Source organism: Salminus brasiliensis, chromosome 18, assembly GCF_030463535.1.
Source record: "Salminus brasiliensis chromosome 18, fSalBra1.hap2, whole genome shotgun sequence".
NCBI lineage: Eukaryota > Metazoa > Chordata > Actinopteri > Characiformes > Bryconidae > Salminus > Salminus brasiliensis.
In genome coordinates, this window is record NC_132895.1 from 25341905 (window position 1) to 25360351 (window position 18447).

The 18447-nt window shown below is 41.1% G+C and overlaps 1 protein-coding gene across 1 annotated transcript; it reads right to left on the reverse strand.

The window, feature by feature from the left end:
• Nucleotides 1–207: 207 nt before the first annotated feature.
• On the reverse strand, nucleotides 208–9703 carry yipf5 (Yip1 domain family, member 5). Its single transcript, XM_072661668.1, has 6 exons — nucleotides 9621–9703; nucleotides 7392–7511; nucleotides 6734–6909; nucleotides 3926–4071; nucleotides 3019–3200; nucleotides 208–1467 (listed from the first exon to the last, which is right to left on the reverse strand). The coding sequence occupies exons 2-6, from the start codon at nucleotides 7499–7501 to the stop codon at nucleotides 1305–1307; spliced, it is 777 nt and encodes a 258-aa protein (XP_072517769.1). The 5' UTR covers nucleotides 7502–7511; nucleotides 9621–9703; the 3' UTR covers nucleotides 208–1304.
• Nucleotides 9704–18447: the final 8744 nt, after the last annotated feature.

The window sequence follows — 18447 nt, forward strand, 5'->3', positions numbered from 1 at the left end:
TGTTGCAAAATTCATGTTATGAAGTACTGACGTCAGTTCTGACAGCAAAAGGAGGCCCTACACAGTATTGGTCTATGTATGCAAACACTTGGTAAACACTGGCCATCATTGCAATTGTCCTAGCTTAACACAGTTGCTTTAGTGATTGCCTCGTTATTCAGGTAAAAGTAAATGGAAAAATAAAAAAAAAGGGCCCTTTGACACATGTTCGACCAAAAACTTGCCTGTTTATTTTGGTAAAATGGCCCATGAAACAGCACAAGTGGAACATCCAACCAAATTACTGAATTTCCACAAGACAAGATAGATCTAAACCACTGGACTTCTCTGTACGTACAAAAACAAAATTACACTGCATATAAATATAGCAGGCAGCTAAAGAGCGTGGCCTTGGCTCCCAGATTTTCACGGTACAAAGTTGCTCCTTGCTTACGGTACACAGAACAAAGAGCAAAGGACAGAAGCTCCTCCGAAGTATGCATGACTCAGTTGTGACAGACTGCACAAACATTTGCCCCAAGGAAGAGCTCTTGTACATTTGTACTGTGTCCTGACTATTCCTATCTCGACAGACATCGTGGCAACTGCATCCGAGAAAATTCATAAAGAAATGAACTTGCGCCTTGGTTTGGACATTCATTCTTCCGAAAAACATGAAGGTTAAAGGCCTGGGTTGATATATTAATGTGATATACGGGGCTGTAAGGTCATGTAAGTTACTGAGAGGGCAGGCCTCTTTCTGTAGGGTTGTGTGAAAAAGATGACCTTGATAAACTTGACAAAAAAAGACCCTTAAAAAAATCTATATGAATATGTATGGGGTGGGTGATCCATCGTGTATGTGATCCTCATCACATGCTTAGCACTCAGGCCTTCTATACTGGCCACACAGCTTTGGAATCTAAACAAGCTGAACAATCAATGCATACTCAGACAAGCGACTGGAGTGATGACGCGTTTCTTCAACAACACAAAGGTATTACAAGGCAGAGGCCTGAAACGTGACTTTCCACTGTACATTCTCAGTTATAACCTTTTCCGTGCAGGACATTTCATTTCAACCATTAATGCTGCTCCTCTATTGGACACTGTGTCTTTAAAGTATGCAGAGCTAAGAAGAGAAAGAAAGAAAGAAAAAAATATGAAAAAGCAAAAACCCTGCTTTCACCTTCTCTGGTAGAAAGTTCATAATGGAATGCACTAAATGGGCAGGATGTTTTTGACATTGACAAATTGCAGCGGTGTTGTCACTTCAGAAAGTGTGTGTTGGTGGGCCACCATGTCCTGTAGAAGTTGTTCAGAGTTCAAAATACGGAAATGAGGGCAAAGACCCCATACAGCAGGGCGCAGGGGTAGGCCACCAGGAGCTGTTGACCGTCCATAGCCAAAGCTGAGATGAAGATTTTGGACGCAGAGAAGCTGCACCAGCCGATGATGGCAGCTGTTAAGACGATACCCAACATGCCTCTGAAACACAAAGGAGGACTTCTGATTAGTTGAGTCTCTCAGAATGGACTCAAATGTATGAACACAGCAGACTTTGATTGCTTACGTTTAGGACATTTGTGTGTTTATCCATTAGATATGTACACATTCATAAAAACTCTCAAGTGACTGCATAAGACTTGTTTTATGTACTGTACATTTTATCATTTTCCTTTTAAAAGCCTAACCAGGATAGAGAGCGGTAGAGAGGCAGTAGAGAAGTAGGAAAATTATATGAACTGTTCCTGTCAAAACCAATATCACCTTTCAACAGTTTCTCATGCTGTGCCATATCACACTTGATGTCTGTTGTGCAGAGCTGGCAACTGGGGACAAACTAGAATTTGGCATGTTTTTTTTTTTCCCCAAAGAAAGATGCGGATCCATTAAATAGATGGTAAATATGTAGATTCATGTAGATTCAATAGGATTTTCACAGTAACTTGATTTAACTTCATTTCTCAAGTTAAAATAAATATGTATTAATATGAACTATTTGATTGAAGCAGTTAAAGCCAGAGTTTAATTGGTGCATTTTTAAAATTACCATAGTACCATAGTGTTTACAGAATTTTGTGCCATGTTTTTATCTTGCCTACTAAAATCTAGATACCTTGCTTAATAAATAAACAGCTGAATTGTTACAGTTAATTTAGAACCGGGGCTGTAACAACTAACTGAAATAATATTTATAATAAATGAAATATAATTTAAAATATATAAATATACATTTTGGCATCAATTAAAGTAAGATTTGTAAAAAGTGAGTGCGGTGTAGCAACATTACTGTCCTGCACGTAGAGACAATATGGTAAAAATACTACATCATGATATTTAAAGACATTTTTCACGATACACAATATTTATCACAATACATGTAACTGCAGACTAAATGTATTCCTAAAAAATACTATTCAGATACCCATGCTGAACAGTGATTTTTATTCAACATCTGCTACACTTCATCTAATTACACTGATTGTAATGAAACCTGCAGCTGATTGGTGTTTATTAAGCACTAACCCTATCCTCGATATGCTTGGAAAAGCATATTATCCATTACGAGAACAATACAATAAAATATATCATATTGCCTAGCTCTACCTGCATGAACATCTAGATCACATCCACATTAGAAGATAAGGATTCTTCAACACTGTGAACTGCTAAAACCACTGTTAAACTGCAGTAAAATAAAGTAAAAAGGGCTGCTAATGCTGACAGACTCACTGACCCACCCACACAGATACAAAACAAGTATTTTATGTCTTCTGACTTTTTGACCTCCTGCAAAAGGACAATTATTAAATTCTTTTAAAAATCAAAAATAGTGATTGAGACCAACATCAGCACACTTCCCTAATTTGCTGAAATCATAATGGACCAATTAATTGCTTTAAGGATTGCTATCATCAGTCCCCACAACGCAAGATCATAATCCATGGACCACATTGATCACAGCTTTCTCTTATCATTTATCTAATGGTTTTACATGAACATCAACTACTAACTTGCAGACGTAAGGTTACTCACTGTAAGGAGAACAGGACGCCGAAGCTGGAGAGAAGGATCATGGGTAGCAGGCAGTAGCCCAGGACACTGGCCACACAGCCGAAAGACACCCCAGTCATGCTCATGAGATTGAGGAGGCAGTACATGCCCAGGCAACCGATGGCACTGATTCCATACACATAGCCAAACTGGATCTTACCCGTCTGCAGCATAAAACACAGACACTCAGCACGATTAGTCACTGACGGAGGCTCTTCTGGAACATTATACTATACTATTACATAATTCAATCCAGAATATTTCTAATGTATGGCTTAACTTCTACAAACCACCAGATTTTAAAAATGAAATGTTTCACATAAATGTCTTTATGTGCATACTACTGGAAGTTGAAAAATCATAGAAAATCTGGTCAAGTAAAGCGCTGGAAATAGTTATAGCATTTGAAGACTTTTTGGTTCCCCAAAACATTGTTTAGAGAACTTATTTCGTAAATGAGACATGAATGAAAAGAACCTTCCTACACAATCTTTACATTATGTGAAGGTTCTTAAACCGTTTAAAAGGTTATTCAGGTTTCTTAATGGAAGTAAACAGGGTTCTTTTGCTGCATCCCTCATGGGAACCCTCTGTGGCACCTTTCTTATAAATAAAAAATAGTCAACGTAGACCAGATCTGCACAGCCAGATATAATTACTCAGCTGCGCATAACAATGAAGACTAACTACAACTCCACATTCAGACTTTCTTAATAAAAAATGTACCAAGTAATTCACCTTTTAGCTGGCTGTATAAAACGAAGACAGAGTACTACATCACTGCCTGGGCCAAGATGAGGAAGCTTTGTCCCAGGACAACTCTTCAGTACTTGAGACGACACCCTAATTAGAAATAAGACTCCAGGTTTCATTGAGTAGTGGCACTTACAAGTAGTAGCGTCGCCCCGAAGGCCAGGCAGAACACCATTGGTCCAGCCAGATCTGTTTCGTTCATTATGCTGCCATCTGCTGCCTTTAATGGGTGTAGCACTGTGAGGGTCTTCTGCCAGATGTGGTCAAAGTTGATTCCCAATTCTGGAGGGTAAAAAGGTCATGCTAGGTCACTTTACTGTATCAGAGGCCAGGCACAACTGGGTCAATCTGGAAGCTGGAATTCTTACTGGTAAACAAGTTACAACACCCGTACATGACTCTAAAGGACACATTTTATAAATTAGGAGACTAGGAAAAAATAATTATCCAAACTATTCTGTAAACCCTTCCTTTAAAAGGAAACCTAGCTAAATGAATTCTAGTTCATAACACATACTTCATTGCGTGTCTAAACCTAAGATAACAATCCAGTTTGTGCCACAAACCATGTACAAAGCCAGAGAGGGTTGGGAAAGTGTGGCCTTTTATAATAGTCCAGAAGGAGACCATGTCTGCAGTTAGTGTAGTGTGAAGGGGCCTATACTGTACACTGGACATATATTAGACAATTATGACGTGTGGTTTTATAAGCACAAAACAGCCATAATTCATTCATTTTTTTAATCTGATTTAAACTGACTGACTGGCATCTATCGTGTTTTTGAAAAAGCAGCCTAGGCTCTAACAATTCTCATAACTCCAGTGTGAGGAGCGGTGCTAACCTTCTGTAGGTTGAATGAACATTCATTGGTGTTTCCAGAATTAGTCCATTAAACCCTTTAGCCTTGGGATTTAAGTTTACCTGGGGTCACATTTTCATAGGTTACCTAGTGGACATAAAAATACATTAATTTCACTTTTAAGAGGACCCTGTTTTTTGTTTGTTTTTTTAAACAGCACATTGTCTGGAAAATCTTAGGAACCCAGCCCTCTCAAATGCTGTGCTCAACAACGTCCACCGGATGCTTTTAACATGTGGAAAGATAATGACCACAAGAAGTTCTGGTGATTTTGTACAGACAAATGTACTTTATAAATATTATATAAAGTCATTAATAAAAATAGGCTGGAATGCTGCCTTCAGTCTAATCGGCTAGGAAGTGCCCCGTGCTTCCTTGGTCTGCTCTGCTGAATGTGGCTGTTGACTCGCGACCCATTTAAAACACAGTAATGAGGAACTGGGACACTCAGGCTTAACTAGGCCTATCTACCTTAAGGGGTGCAGGGATATGGGCCTGGGAACACACAGAACATGCCCTCTGGCTGGGCTTATGAGTCATTCTGAAAGCTCTGGCTGTTGTTTAAAGCAGTGTGTTGTGAATTTTCTCGTCTGCACTCTCCAAGTACGGGACAGACTGCCAGGCAACGTGTCTGAGAAAAGGACAGCACTGGCACTGACTGAGCGGTCAGTTCAATTTCATAAATTCAATAAAACACAGAAAAACGCATGTGGGACCTCTCAAATGCCTCCAGGCTTGGAGGAGTAAATGAATATGCTAGTCAATGCTTCCCAGCGCTTTTTAAACACCACATGTTAATAAGCACGACACAACACTACTCTACCACTCTCGAGGGAATGCGCAGACCTTAGTAGGTAAGAGCAAAGCTGCCCCAGATAAATTACTATGGCAACTCTCCACACCTAACCAGCTCCAGTGTAGAGTAGGCACACGTGGAAAAGAACATTCCTGCTCTGAATGAATAAAATCCCATCTCAACTGTAAAATTCATTTCCACAAAAGCAGTAATGTGCAGCCAAACACACTTAAAAACCCTCCACAGCTGCCCTGCTCCAGAGTCATGCATTCCGATTCATTTTGATATTGGAGTTACCCTAAGGAAGAGCAAGGATAATCAGCTTACAGTAACAACATACAGTTCATTATCTTTCCACCCTCCATCCAACTGTAACAGCAGGCCAAGTCCACTGTGGTGGACCTCTCTCACTTGGAATAATCAAGGTACAATCCTCTACCAGAGTGGATGAAACCAGGAACCACATTTGTTTTTCAGAACCAGTGCTATCCAATTTAGTCCAAATATAACATCAGTGTGACATCACCCATGGGAAAACAAATTACTGGTTGCCTTCTTTTCTGTAGTGCAACCACAGGACATTACAATACAACAGCACAGGCCTACTAGTAGAGGGATTTCCATAATTTGTCATGGTTTTTATTTATTTATTATTATTTTATTAAAAGATGGACCAGTCAGTGTTTTTGGGGCCAATATCGATCTCTCACGAATACAATATTGGCTTTATGCAGCTGTGCTCAAGCTCCACAGTTCCAATAACTGGTTAAACAAGGAACTGCAGCGTCCTGTGACCACAGAACCTTGCGCAGAGCTGCTGTAATCCTTAACCCGCGAATATGATCTGATCGGCTAAATGAGAGAAACATCGGCTGATCCCCCTAACTGACAATTTGGCTGCAAATCGGCAGATACAGATAGAGAGCTGATTATGCTTACCAACTCTAATTCTGATCATTTCTTAACTGCCAGCATTCTCTTTAAAACCCTCAACCATTTAGATGCTGGGTAAAAAGATTCAGACCTTCTTTTTCAAAAAAAGGTTCTATTTAGCACCAAAAAGGGTCCGACAATTGTCAAATACCCTTTTATTTAAACTATATGGAACCTTTTTTGCTTAGAGGACAAAGCCAGCCTTGTTAATGATGCAGACTGTTGGTGTGACTGTTGTATAATAATAATAAAAAAATATTTACATAATGCACAATAATACATAACAAAATTAAGATTTAGCCCCTGACAGCTTTAACACTCTGCCTTGCAGATAAAGGAAATGTCTCTTCCTTACCCTCCAACAGAGGCGGCTCATCCTCGAAGCTGCTGCTGTACATGGACTGTGAGGAGGCGGGTGTGAAGGCAGGCGTGGGCTGGTAGATCTGGCCTGTATAGGGCTGCTGCGGCTGCATCATCCCTGGAGGTGCTGAGTAGCCCATGGGCTGTGAGTAGTCATACTGACCATATTGCCTATGCATAAAAAACACACAAATGCCCATACATGTAACAGGTGTAACACAAAGGGACATGAGGGAAGAAAAGTAGTTCAGGCTTTGCTGCAATTACACTCAATGGCTACTGCATGACTACTCTAACAGGGTCAGCTACCTTCAACCCCATTCTTTCTTCACTAGTAACTTTCTGACTATGGTTTTATGGTTAAGCAGATGTGTCAATGGAAGATCATTCACGAGACAACAGTTACACTAACAAGATGCATTATAAGTTTATCAGGCACATCGATGCCGCTGAGGCTTTCGCACACAAAAGGTGCCACCTTAAATAAATAAATAAGCAAGCGCTCCACTAACTGTGTTTACATCCCATATTATAGCCCATTTTCTCATACATACATGATAACCATTGACTATTCAGCACATACCTCATCACAATACTTAACACAATACTAAGAATCACAAGGTAGAGAGCCTCTTATTATCAAAGATACATACTTGTTGTATGGGTCCTCTGTGTTGCTGTAGCCATATCCTCCTTGGCTTTGGTCGTCTACACTATAGCTAGACTGGTAGAAGTCCGTGTTGAAGTTGTCAAACCCTGACATTGCAAGCAGCCTAATAAAAAAAAAAACACACAAAAAAGGAAAGAAATATTAGCTGTGCATAATTTACATGTAGCCAAGTACAGTTGTGGTCAACAAAATCCACCAGGGGTCCACCTTCCAGCTCAAATCTACCACTTCATTCAGGCAATCAAGACCTATCATAACCAACATGCCTTTATGTATTACAATCAGTCAGCTTATGAGCAGAATGTACACTAGCAGGCAGATTTGTACGTGGCAATAGTGGTAAAAGAGGCAAGCCAGCAGCCAGAAATAATAGGTTAAAACCTATTGTTTTAACATATTACAACCTAGACTGGTTGTGCATTTTAGCAAGGCGTTTAACGTCCCATTGCAACAGGCATCGCTGGCACGGTTGTCCCGCTCCCAGACTGGGCATAGTCACGCAGCAAAATGCCCATTTTCCCCCTTGCAATCAAATCAAAAGGTAACAGCTGCATGCAGGCGCAAGGGGGAAGAAATGGGACACAAACCAATATTTCGCATAGAAAACGGACATTCCCCTTTTCCACCTTCCTTTGATTAATCAGACATTGCCTGAGATGTATATGGTCGGGAGAGGTTCTACTTGCATACTTCAGATCTCATCTCACACTTTGCTGTGACTTTACTGGTGGCTTGGCGGTTAGAGCGCCGGGTTATCGATAACAGGGTTGCGGGTTCGATTCCCGGGCTCGGCAAGCTGCCACTGTTGGGCCCTTGAGCAAGGCCCTTTACCCTCTCTGCTCCCCGGGCGCTGGAGTTGGCTGCCCACCGCTCTGGGTGTGTGTGTACTCACTGCCCCTAACGTGTGTGTGTGTGAGTGTGTGTTCACTACCAGATGGGTTAAATGCGGAGGACACATTTCGCTGTACAGTGTACACTGTACAGTGACCAATATGTGCACCTTTACCTTTTACATATCCAGAAAGCTTTCTGTTTGGAATAAACTTGGTGTTTTTTAGAAGAACTTCGACTGGTTTTCTCCACACATTCAACGAACACGCGAGGTGACTGAAGAGAGTCGTCTCAACAATATCATACACTTATTTTCATATTCCAAATTCCAGAATTACACTACAGCTTGCCTGGGATATGTGGTAAATTCCATATTAATTCCAGTTGCAGGTGTTTATGGAGAAATGTAGGATTTGAATTAGGGAGCAAAAAAGTCTAATAATTCAAAGAACCCAGAGATCTGTAAAAACACAGATCACCCCACTTGCAGTTTCTTTAACCACCCAATCACAGGTTTGTGTTTGTATAATATATCATCTTGTGGTGGTCCAGACAGTGGTACCTTATACCTCTCTCTCTCTCTAGGTATAAGGTCCCACTGTCTGGACCACCACCACCACCACAAGATGACAGCTAGCTAGGTTACATTTCTGCAGACAGAAAGCTGATGACTGTCTAACTTCCCTATTGAGCGTTGGTAAACAGTCTATACTGTTACTATACAGAGTAAAGAATTACAGACATTACAGATACAATAAGTACAAGTAGGAAATTAAGGCTGGGTCAGATTTTAAATACTGTTGGTTAAGAAGCTAGGCTAACGTTACTGAATATCTACCTGTACCGTTAGGCTCTCAACTGGGCTAATACGACAGGGTGGGTAAACGCCAGATCGTCTAGAAAACGCTCTTCACTTAAAAGCTGACTGAATAAAACGTGTTATAAAATTAAGAGTTATTGCTAGCGAGGAGAGATATAATCGTTATTATATTATTTTAGCGATTAACCTTAATTAGTACTACTTAGCCAGCCAGTAGATGACTTGGCTAACAGCGTCCTCGGCTAAGGGGAAGTGCAATAACGCCGGGCAGACTGCAGGCACTGTGACAATATCCAATATTAAATATTCAATAATTATAACCAGCATTTTTTTATCTTAAAATCTCCATCTGACTTCAAAAGTCCCCATCTGGAGAATCCAACCCGACTGAAAGTAGCCGCTCCTGAGTGCCTGTCTGGGAGGAAAGCTTCACTCCCACAGCTTTAGATAGCTAGCAAACTTCGCCAACGAGGGCTGGAGACAATGCACGTTTAACTAAACACTTCGAGACCCTCTCAAAACTTTCTTCTCCATTTAAAACTCCGTTAAAATCAGTCTTACCTGCGTTGAGGGAACCGCCAACACGGCTCACTACGTGTCAAGAAAGAAATAATTACAGCGTTTCCGACGACGACTGCTCACATGGACGGAACCGACCATCTCAGCCTGAAAACAAGCGCTCGCCCTCTGTCGGCCGGAGTGCTCACTGCACGGTCCTATTTCAAAAACGACGAGGAAAAGAATTCAACACTACAATTCAACACTATATTCATATAAAAATAAATATGAATTGAAATAATATAAAAAATAAAAATAAAAATAAAAAATTAGGGATATTAGACAGACAAGGACCGAGCTATCAACATATAGCATAGCATTCATACAGCACCATAAACATGTAGTCAGCCTCCATGTGGTCTGAAGAAATGGCTAGAGCATAAATGTTAGGGGTGCAAGCAACCCCAAAACATGATATTACACCTGAAAAAAAAAGGAAAGGACAAACTAGGCTACATGGATACAAATGACAGACCCGGTTCCGGTCGGCGGCGCGTTAACACGCAGCGGCCACTCTTGGTCCGAGAAATGGTGCTTTTTGTGTTCTCTACAGCCAAGAAAGCCCAACAGCTTCTTCCCCCAAGCCATCAGACTCCTCAACACAACTCAACTTCTGAACTGATATCTTTCTGGTACATGTACACTCTCTCTCTCTCTCTCTCTCTCTCTCTCTCTCTCTCTCTCTCTCTCTCTCTCTCTTTCCAACCATTTACCCCAGATAACATGGGAAGCATTTTTTGCACAAGCATTTGCACTAATAACTTTACTACCTCACTGGACTCTATTTATTGCACATTGCACAATTTGCACACTACCGTCATTATTTATTATTCTCTGTCTGTACTGTGTTGTGTTGTCTGTCCGCACTTGTTTGTTTGTGTTGCACTTGTGTCTTGTATGCACTGTCTATGTTGCACCATGGTCCTGGAGGAACGTTGTTTCGTTTCACTGTGTACCCTGTATGTAGTTGAAATGACAATAAAACCCACTTGACTTGACTTGACTTGACTTGAAGTATTAACTTACCACTTGAGGACACGCAATCATATACATTTGACTTTCAATAGTACATTAGCATCAAGTCATTGTAAGCATGTACAGTGGAAGGTGAATATTTTAGGCAGGATGGCTGCATCCGTATTCAATGAGAAATACTGTGCAAAAACCATTGGGCATCTCTCGGTTATAGCTAAAGGGTGACATGGCTATGATGCAGGAAGTGTGCCACAGCTCCAGCCACCTGGGGTTGTTGAGTTCGAGCTCCAGTCACTGCATGTGAGAAGTTTGGTGTGTTCTGTTGTCTGGTGTCCGTGTGGGTTACTACCCAACCACCCCCAAACACATGGCAGATGAATTGTGCCATGTGCTATGCTAAACTGTAAATAAAGTAAAGATGGCACCCGTTCCAGGGGGTGTTCCTGGCGTTTGCCCAATGATTCTGGGTGGGCTTCAGACAGCTATTCATCTGGACAAGTTATTGGCTTAAAAAAAATCTACCAAACACAAGTCTGGGACAGCATTTTTTTCCACTGTAGAGAGATCATTTAGACATCACAGCGTTGATGGCAACTTGACTGGTATGCCTACAAAGAACTGTCAGAACTGCTTGGAAATCTGACCCACAACTCCAGGACATTTATGCATCTCCTCATGTCGGGTGAGGGCCCAATCTTTCATCTCGAATGCATCCCAGCCAGCTCATGCCCTGTCAGTCTCGGATTAACATGACACAGGGCTCTGGGGCTTAGCAAATCCAAAAAATAAATAAAAAATGGTAGCGTCGCAAGTGGCAAACATGCACAGAGAACAGAGCACACTGAAGTCTTTACTGAAGTTTTCCAAAAAACTCCCAAAGATCATTGTTATGAAGTGAGAATCACATTAAACACTCTCACTACCAGCTAAAACAATCATTAAACAAACAAATTTACCATTTGTGATGGACACACATACACACCAGTGAAATACACACAGTGGACAGTGAGCACACCTGCCTGGAGCAGCGGGCAGCCATTGTGCCATTGTGGTGCCTGGGGAGCAGAGAGGGTGAAGGGCCTTGCTTAAAGGCCCAACAGTGGCAGCTTGCTGAGCCCGGTTATCATACCCACAACCTTGTCATCAATAGCCCGGAGCTCTAACCACTGAGCCACCACTGACCCAGCAAAGAGTTTGGGAATCTGGGCCTAGATCACAGTTAGCATACATTGCCACTCTAATATGTAAGACAATGTTTATGTCTTTATGAGCAACATTTGAGCATGGCTATGAACTATTCAAGCTAGTTTAACATGCTCCTGCTCCAATTGTATCTATATAGCCCAACATTAGCTTCTGGCTACATTTAGTCACATGTTCTTGAACATTTTTAGGACATGAGGAGAGATTAAGCTACAAGAGATGCTGTGTGAAAGGGCAGTCTATGTTAATGCACAGCTTAATAAGCTATTTTCCATTGGACACGGACAACGAAACAATCGTTAACATACCCTCCACACAAACAGCTTCTTCACACAGGCTATCAGAACCTTAACATTCATTCATTCTTGTTATTCTGCTTCTTCCTAGTCAGGCTTTTGGTGAATCCAGAGCTTTAGAGTATTATGGTCTCCTTATTATGGTGTGTTTAGTAGTGTCTAAGTTTTGAGGTATCTTGGAATTCTTAGTCTATTCAAACTAGCTCAGGTCATTCTTGAGTAAATAGTGAAGCACTTTTGTAAGTCGCTCTGGATAAGAGTATCTGCTTAATGCCGTAAATGTAAATGTACTGTGAATCACTGGGCACAAGGCAGGAATATTCCCTGGACAGGGCCATTACAGCATGCCACGGTCCATTCATCCACATCTAGAGGGCAATTTAGCACCTATGTGTTTTTGATTGGGAGTAAACCCACATAGACAAAGACTTGAACCCACAACCCCAGGCCCCTGGAGCCGTGTGGTGCATATACACTACCTGCTGTGCCACCATGCTGGCCTAAACTGAAATCTTAACAGCAAACAATGATATGTGCAATATCCAGCTACTCTGCTAACACCCTCCACCACCACTAACACCACCACCATCTAGTTATTTGTAGGAGAATAGAAGTCACTCAAATTTGGTAGCTGATGTCATGTCCATTTTAGGGATTCCACCGTAGTTTTGAAAATAGCACAGCCAGCAGTTTTTGTCAAGAGAGGTTAGTAAGCAGTAGTCTACAGTGTGAGTAGATGGAGTTGTTGTATAGCACTGAAGTTTGGTAGCAGACTCAGTGCACCATAATGTGAGCCTGCTATTAGCAGGTGTGTAGTGTTATCCATTCATTCCTGAATCCAGTGACAGTCAAAAAGTACTGGGTTAACCACAGAGTATGGCTGTGGTGATATTTGAAAATGGCCACAATGGGCTATAATAATAATAATAATAATAATAATAATAATAATAATAATAATAATAATTCACTGTCACATCAACTTTATCAATTTGCACAGCACTATGAATCTTTTCTGCTGCTTCATGCTAACTACATTAGCTGATACACAGCAGATACTTCCCACCTTCATCTCCAATCCCCATTCCTTACATCAGGCTATACATTCAGCATTCACACACACAGCATGTCTCTTGCAGCAGAAGCACTTCCATCACGCAGGCCGACTGAATACTGAAATCCCTGCCACATGCGCTCATAAATAGCTTAATGGGAAAATGTGTTAAGTAGGCCTGCGTAAATCATTCATCATCTATCCGTGCAAACAAAGCACTGGCAGTTACATAAAGGAAGCATGATGTACTGGTGTCAAGAGGCACTAAAAATACCACCCTGTTGGGAATCATTCTCGTTATTTTGTGGACGTGTTCAATAAGGGCTGTCTTAGGAGGTCTTTGTTGCAGTGAACAACATGGGGAGCAGGGGCGCACGCGCTTGTGCGGAAATCTCAGCTAAAGCGCGTGGTGAAGAATGTGCCTCCTTCCGCGGCACTGATCCTCAAGTATACACTTTGCATATTTCAAATGATTTTCGTACAGTTTTGCTACTGAGAGAGAGCAAGAGAGAGAGAGAAAGAATGGCAGTGTTTGTACGTAATGCTCCACAGCACTGCCTCCTCCATTGCACTGAGATTGCAGGATGAAGAAAATGGGGAATGTTCAAAGAAGGGTCTGTAATGAATTGGGAGCAAAAGAAAAAGGACAGCCCACACAGATGGGGAAGTAAAGCAGACCCCTATGAAAATGTAATGTAGTGTGTTTATGTCAGTATTATCTAAACCCTTTCATGGATTCCTTAACTGCTGGGCCACGAACCACAAGTGGGCCGCAAAGCACCCTCCAGTCTGGACACAGTGGGAAGCAATAATGTATAGAAAAATATATTAATACTAATTAATACTAATAATCCACTGAGTAAAAAAACACTAGACAATCATATAAACACCATAACTTGTTATTTAGCTGAGGTGTGCAAATTAACCCCTTCAGCATTATTACAAACATCCAACTTCCATTAGCAGAGAATAGCCCCAGCAGTTTGTACAGAAGTCCCTGTAGTTCCTGAGGGGGTTAAAACAGTTTCTTAACAGGATCTTACAATTTGGAGTCAACCCACAAAGCACGAAGGAAGACAACCCTTTCATGGACCCTTAAGGTATTTTAACTGAAGCATGTTGCAGACATGTCGTGTAGACCCCAGGGAGCTGTATTAATGAGGCCCGAAAACTCTCAAAACCAAAGAAAAAAAAAGAAAAGAAAAACAGACAGAAGGTTTGGCTTCTTGTGCATTCACAAAAAATGACATTTTATTAAGTAAACTTGAATTAAGTTTTATTTTAAGTTATATTTCTCATGCATTCTTTCTATTTATAGAAATACACTATAATATCAATGTACTAGTGGAACAATTGTAAGTACTAAAGTATTTCCCACTTCTCTGGACTAAATTTACCCACCTTTTAGTTTATAAAAATATTTTTTTTATTTCACTGTAGTTGTAACAACTAGTTTACATCACAGTTTTATGTTGTACTGCAACTATACTAACAGTAAACCTACTACTTTTTAGTTTATTAAAGCATACTTTAAATGCTCTTTAGGTGTAAGATTAGTAAACTAATATCCACCCCTCCCATTCATCCATCTGCTTATCCACTTCTTCCTGGGCACTTACACCTCGGGGCAATTTAGCACGGCCAATTCATCTACCACATGCACTTTCGGGAGGTTGGAGGAAACCGAACATGGGGAGAACACACCAAACACCTAACAGACAGTGACTGGAGTGCAGCTTGGGCCCACAATAATAGCCTCTGTGTGACACAGGCATGACCTGTAGCCGTGCCACCCCAACCACATTACAACCAAGTTTAATTTTGTACTGCAACTGCGATAAAACTTCTAGGTGTGCTAACGTTTACTAACTTGATCTACTACTTTTAGATTTACAATAGTTACAATAGTTACTAGTTATAATGACACAATCTTTATGGTTTAAAAAATGAAATATATTTTTACTTGTACTTTAAGTAGATAATTGTTGAACTACTCCACGAAACCAGTACACCTATAAAAGTTCATAAGACATGCTCAGGATTAAGACTTGTTTTGTGTATAAATAAAAAAAAAATCAAACAAATATTGCTTGGATGCCAAAATGTAAGATCATGACTTAATTAAATGACTCATTTCATTTCAAACCAGAACACTGCAAATACACAGTTTTTAGGGGAGGTTGATATATGAATTTGTGTCATGCAGCCTCTCTGAACTCCGTCCAACCCCAAATTTTTGTATACGGCAAGAATACTTAGTTATGCTAAACGTTTATGTAGAGCAAAATATTAAGTACAAGTACAGGCCAAATATACTTCAACTTCTCTGTAAACTTGTCAGTATAGGCCAAGTATTTTGAATGAGCGTCTTTTTTGTAAGGTTTGTCCTAATTTCTAGTCACAAGAGGGCCATGTTCTAAATTATAGAGAGATATGTTGTATTGTCAGTGTACGGGAAAGGATAGCAGTTGATGGCACTGGGAAGTTTGATGTTTGCGAAGTAGTTCTAATTAAATCTTCCTTGGCTGCCTTCAAATCCAGTTTGCACAGTCAGTTCCACATTGTTATCCTCTACATTTCTTTCGAAACTGTAGAAACAGCTGTTTCATTAGGTGCTGGAGTGCTTTGAGCTGCAGGCCATGTGGAAACCTATGGTGTCTAGAATTTGAACTCAGAAAAGCATGTCATTAGATCACACCTATCCTGCTCCTGATTTGCCGTAGCTCTAGGCAGAGACTTGGGGGCAGTCATGCCAGGCCACTGAAGGCCTTGAGGAACAGCTGAATACTGAAGGTTTGTAGAAATCACTAAGGAACAAAAGCTTCAACTGCTTTAGATGGTGCTTATATTAAAATAACTGCCAACTCAAATCATTTCCATGATCAATTCATTAAGAACTGGGCTCAGTTCCCCCAAAACTCGATAGCCAGAGTCCTCCAGGTTCCCAAACGCACTGCACACATCAGCCTTTCTTACATCACCTTCGCCTGGCTTCCAATATCTCCTTGTCTCAAATACAGACTTCTCAGCTCCTTCTTCTTTACTGTCCTTCTCACTCACCCAGATCTTCAGGCTCTGGACCTCTTGCAGTCCCACACACACGATAAGACACAAGTCATTTGGTGGCAGGTCTTTCAGTGCAGATGCTCCTCAACTTTGGACGTCTCTCTCACTATCTCTTTGTGACTGCTCTATGTTAGTCTAGGTAATGCACTGGAGAAACAACCCAGCTGTGATAGTGGCTGAGGAACCAATGCAAATATAGACAAAATTTATAAAGAATGCAGATACTGTAAATAATACCATTGTAATAAGCAGCTATAAATAGCCAGTCTTCAGTTTGAACCACCCTTGAGCTCGCTGTGAGGAATAGGATACCAGCTGCACCTGAGTAGTAATACAACATAGGCTGTAGCTACCAGGAGTGAACAAATTAAATAGGTCATTTGATCAGAACTGAACAGGTGATCTAATGAAATCAAGCCTCCTAGTTTGGGCAGACTGTGGAATTGATAGACTAAACTGAGTGTATGTGTCAGTCATAAAGAGGTCAAAGTATTATTTCCTTTACAATCACATTGAAATACAACTCATGGATTAGCTGGGGAGTTCAATCAGGTGTGTTTAACAAGGAGAAACACAAAGCTCGACACCCCTGGCCTATTTTCAGGAGTGTTTGTGGGTGAATGTGAACTTATCCTTTAAAGCAGCATTATGCGAGAATTGGTATTTCTTGGTTCTGGGCTCACCCTACAGTTGAGAAGTGTAAGTCGTGCTTTGAGACACCACTAAAGAATACGCTCTACACATGCATTTCTGGACAAGCTGAGAGATCCAGAAAAGTAGAGCATCACAATTATTTTGAAGCTGCTATTTTAAGATGAAAGAATGTGACATACTGTTGCTTTAATGTTTGATAGTATTAATATTTTGAATGCAGAAAAAAAGAATGAAATTATTTTGGCTAATGGATCTGCACGGTGAATGTGAACAGCACAGGATTACACAAGCCCTTGGATAAAACCGACAGATTTCAGATCAGTTGTTTTGTTTTTGGCTTGATAGACAGTACAGGAAAGTGAGGGCCTTTATAGCAGAGAGAACGAGAAAAGATAAAGTGACTAGATAACTCAAAGATACCACAGGATCTGTGTCAGTAAGTAGTCACTCAGTAGCCTATATGGCGAGACAGCACAAAGGCAGAGATATCAGCACTGTGGGTGACGGCCCAAATGAGATGACAGCAATGACACAGGTTTGATTCAGATAAAGAAGAAAATGCAGAGAGATTTTGTCTGTGCAAGGACGATGAGGCACAATTCGAAGATAGCACAGTAGACAGTCTCTGGGGATCGGTTTGGAGGCAGTACAGCAAAGCAGCTTGATATGTGGATTTATCGTCAACCAGCTTTGGTGATAACACTGGATATGTAGAAACTATATGGACAAAAGTATTGGGACACCTGCTCATTCATTGTTTCTGTCTCTACTGTCCAGCGAAGTCTCTCTGCTAGATTCTGGAAAATTACTGTAAGGATTTGATTGCATTCAGCGACAAGAGTGTTAGTGAGGTTACTATGATGGATGATCACCTCACCTCCAACTCATCCCAAAAGTACTGGAAGAAGTACCATCATCATTCCAGAGAACACATAGGTCCACTGCCCCAAAGTTTAAAGCTGGGGGGCTTTGTCCCCTTCTAGCCCACTCCTGGCATTAGGCATGGTGCCAATGGACTACGGTTTATATGCTCCAGAGAATCCTATTCTATTGGCAATACTTCTCTATAGGGACTAGACAAGCTGTGTGTGTGCTGTGTGTGCATTTAAACATCTGTGTGAGCAATGGGTGCAACCTAAAGTAGCCGAATGCTTTCATTGTAAGGGGTGTCCACATACATTTGGACATATCGTGCATGTCTGTAACAGCATCTCATTTTTGCAATTTGTCTACAGGACTCGCAATAGATCCGGGATTCATTTCACATGCTTTCACTCAACACTTTAATAGAAATCCCTACCTTGAAGCGCCGTAGGCCATCTAAATAATTTGTGGTAGATACCTTGTAGCACTCTGCATTCAGTGAGTCAGTTATCACTACAACAATGATCTTGGTTGGATATTGAAAGCCCTAGCAGCACCACTGCGCCTAATACTGATACTACAACACAATCTGTAAAAGCAAAGCCCACCACCCCTCCAAAGCTACCACCTCATCTGTAAAACATGGTGGTGGGAGTGTTGTGGCTTGGGCCTGCATGGCTGCCACATGCAGGGGCGCTGGCATGGATGTTGGGGCCCATGA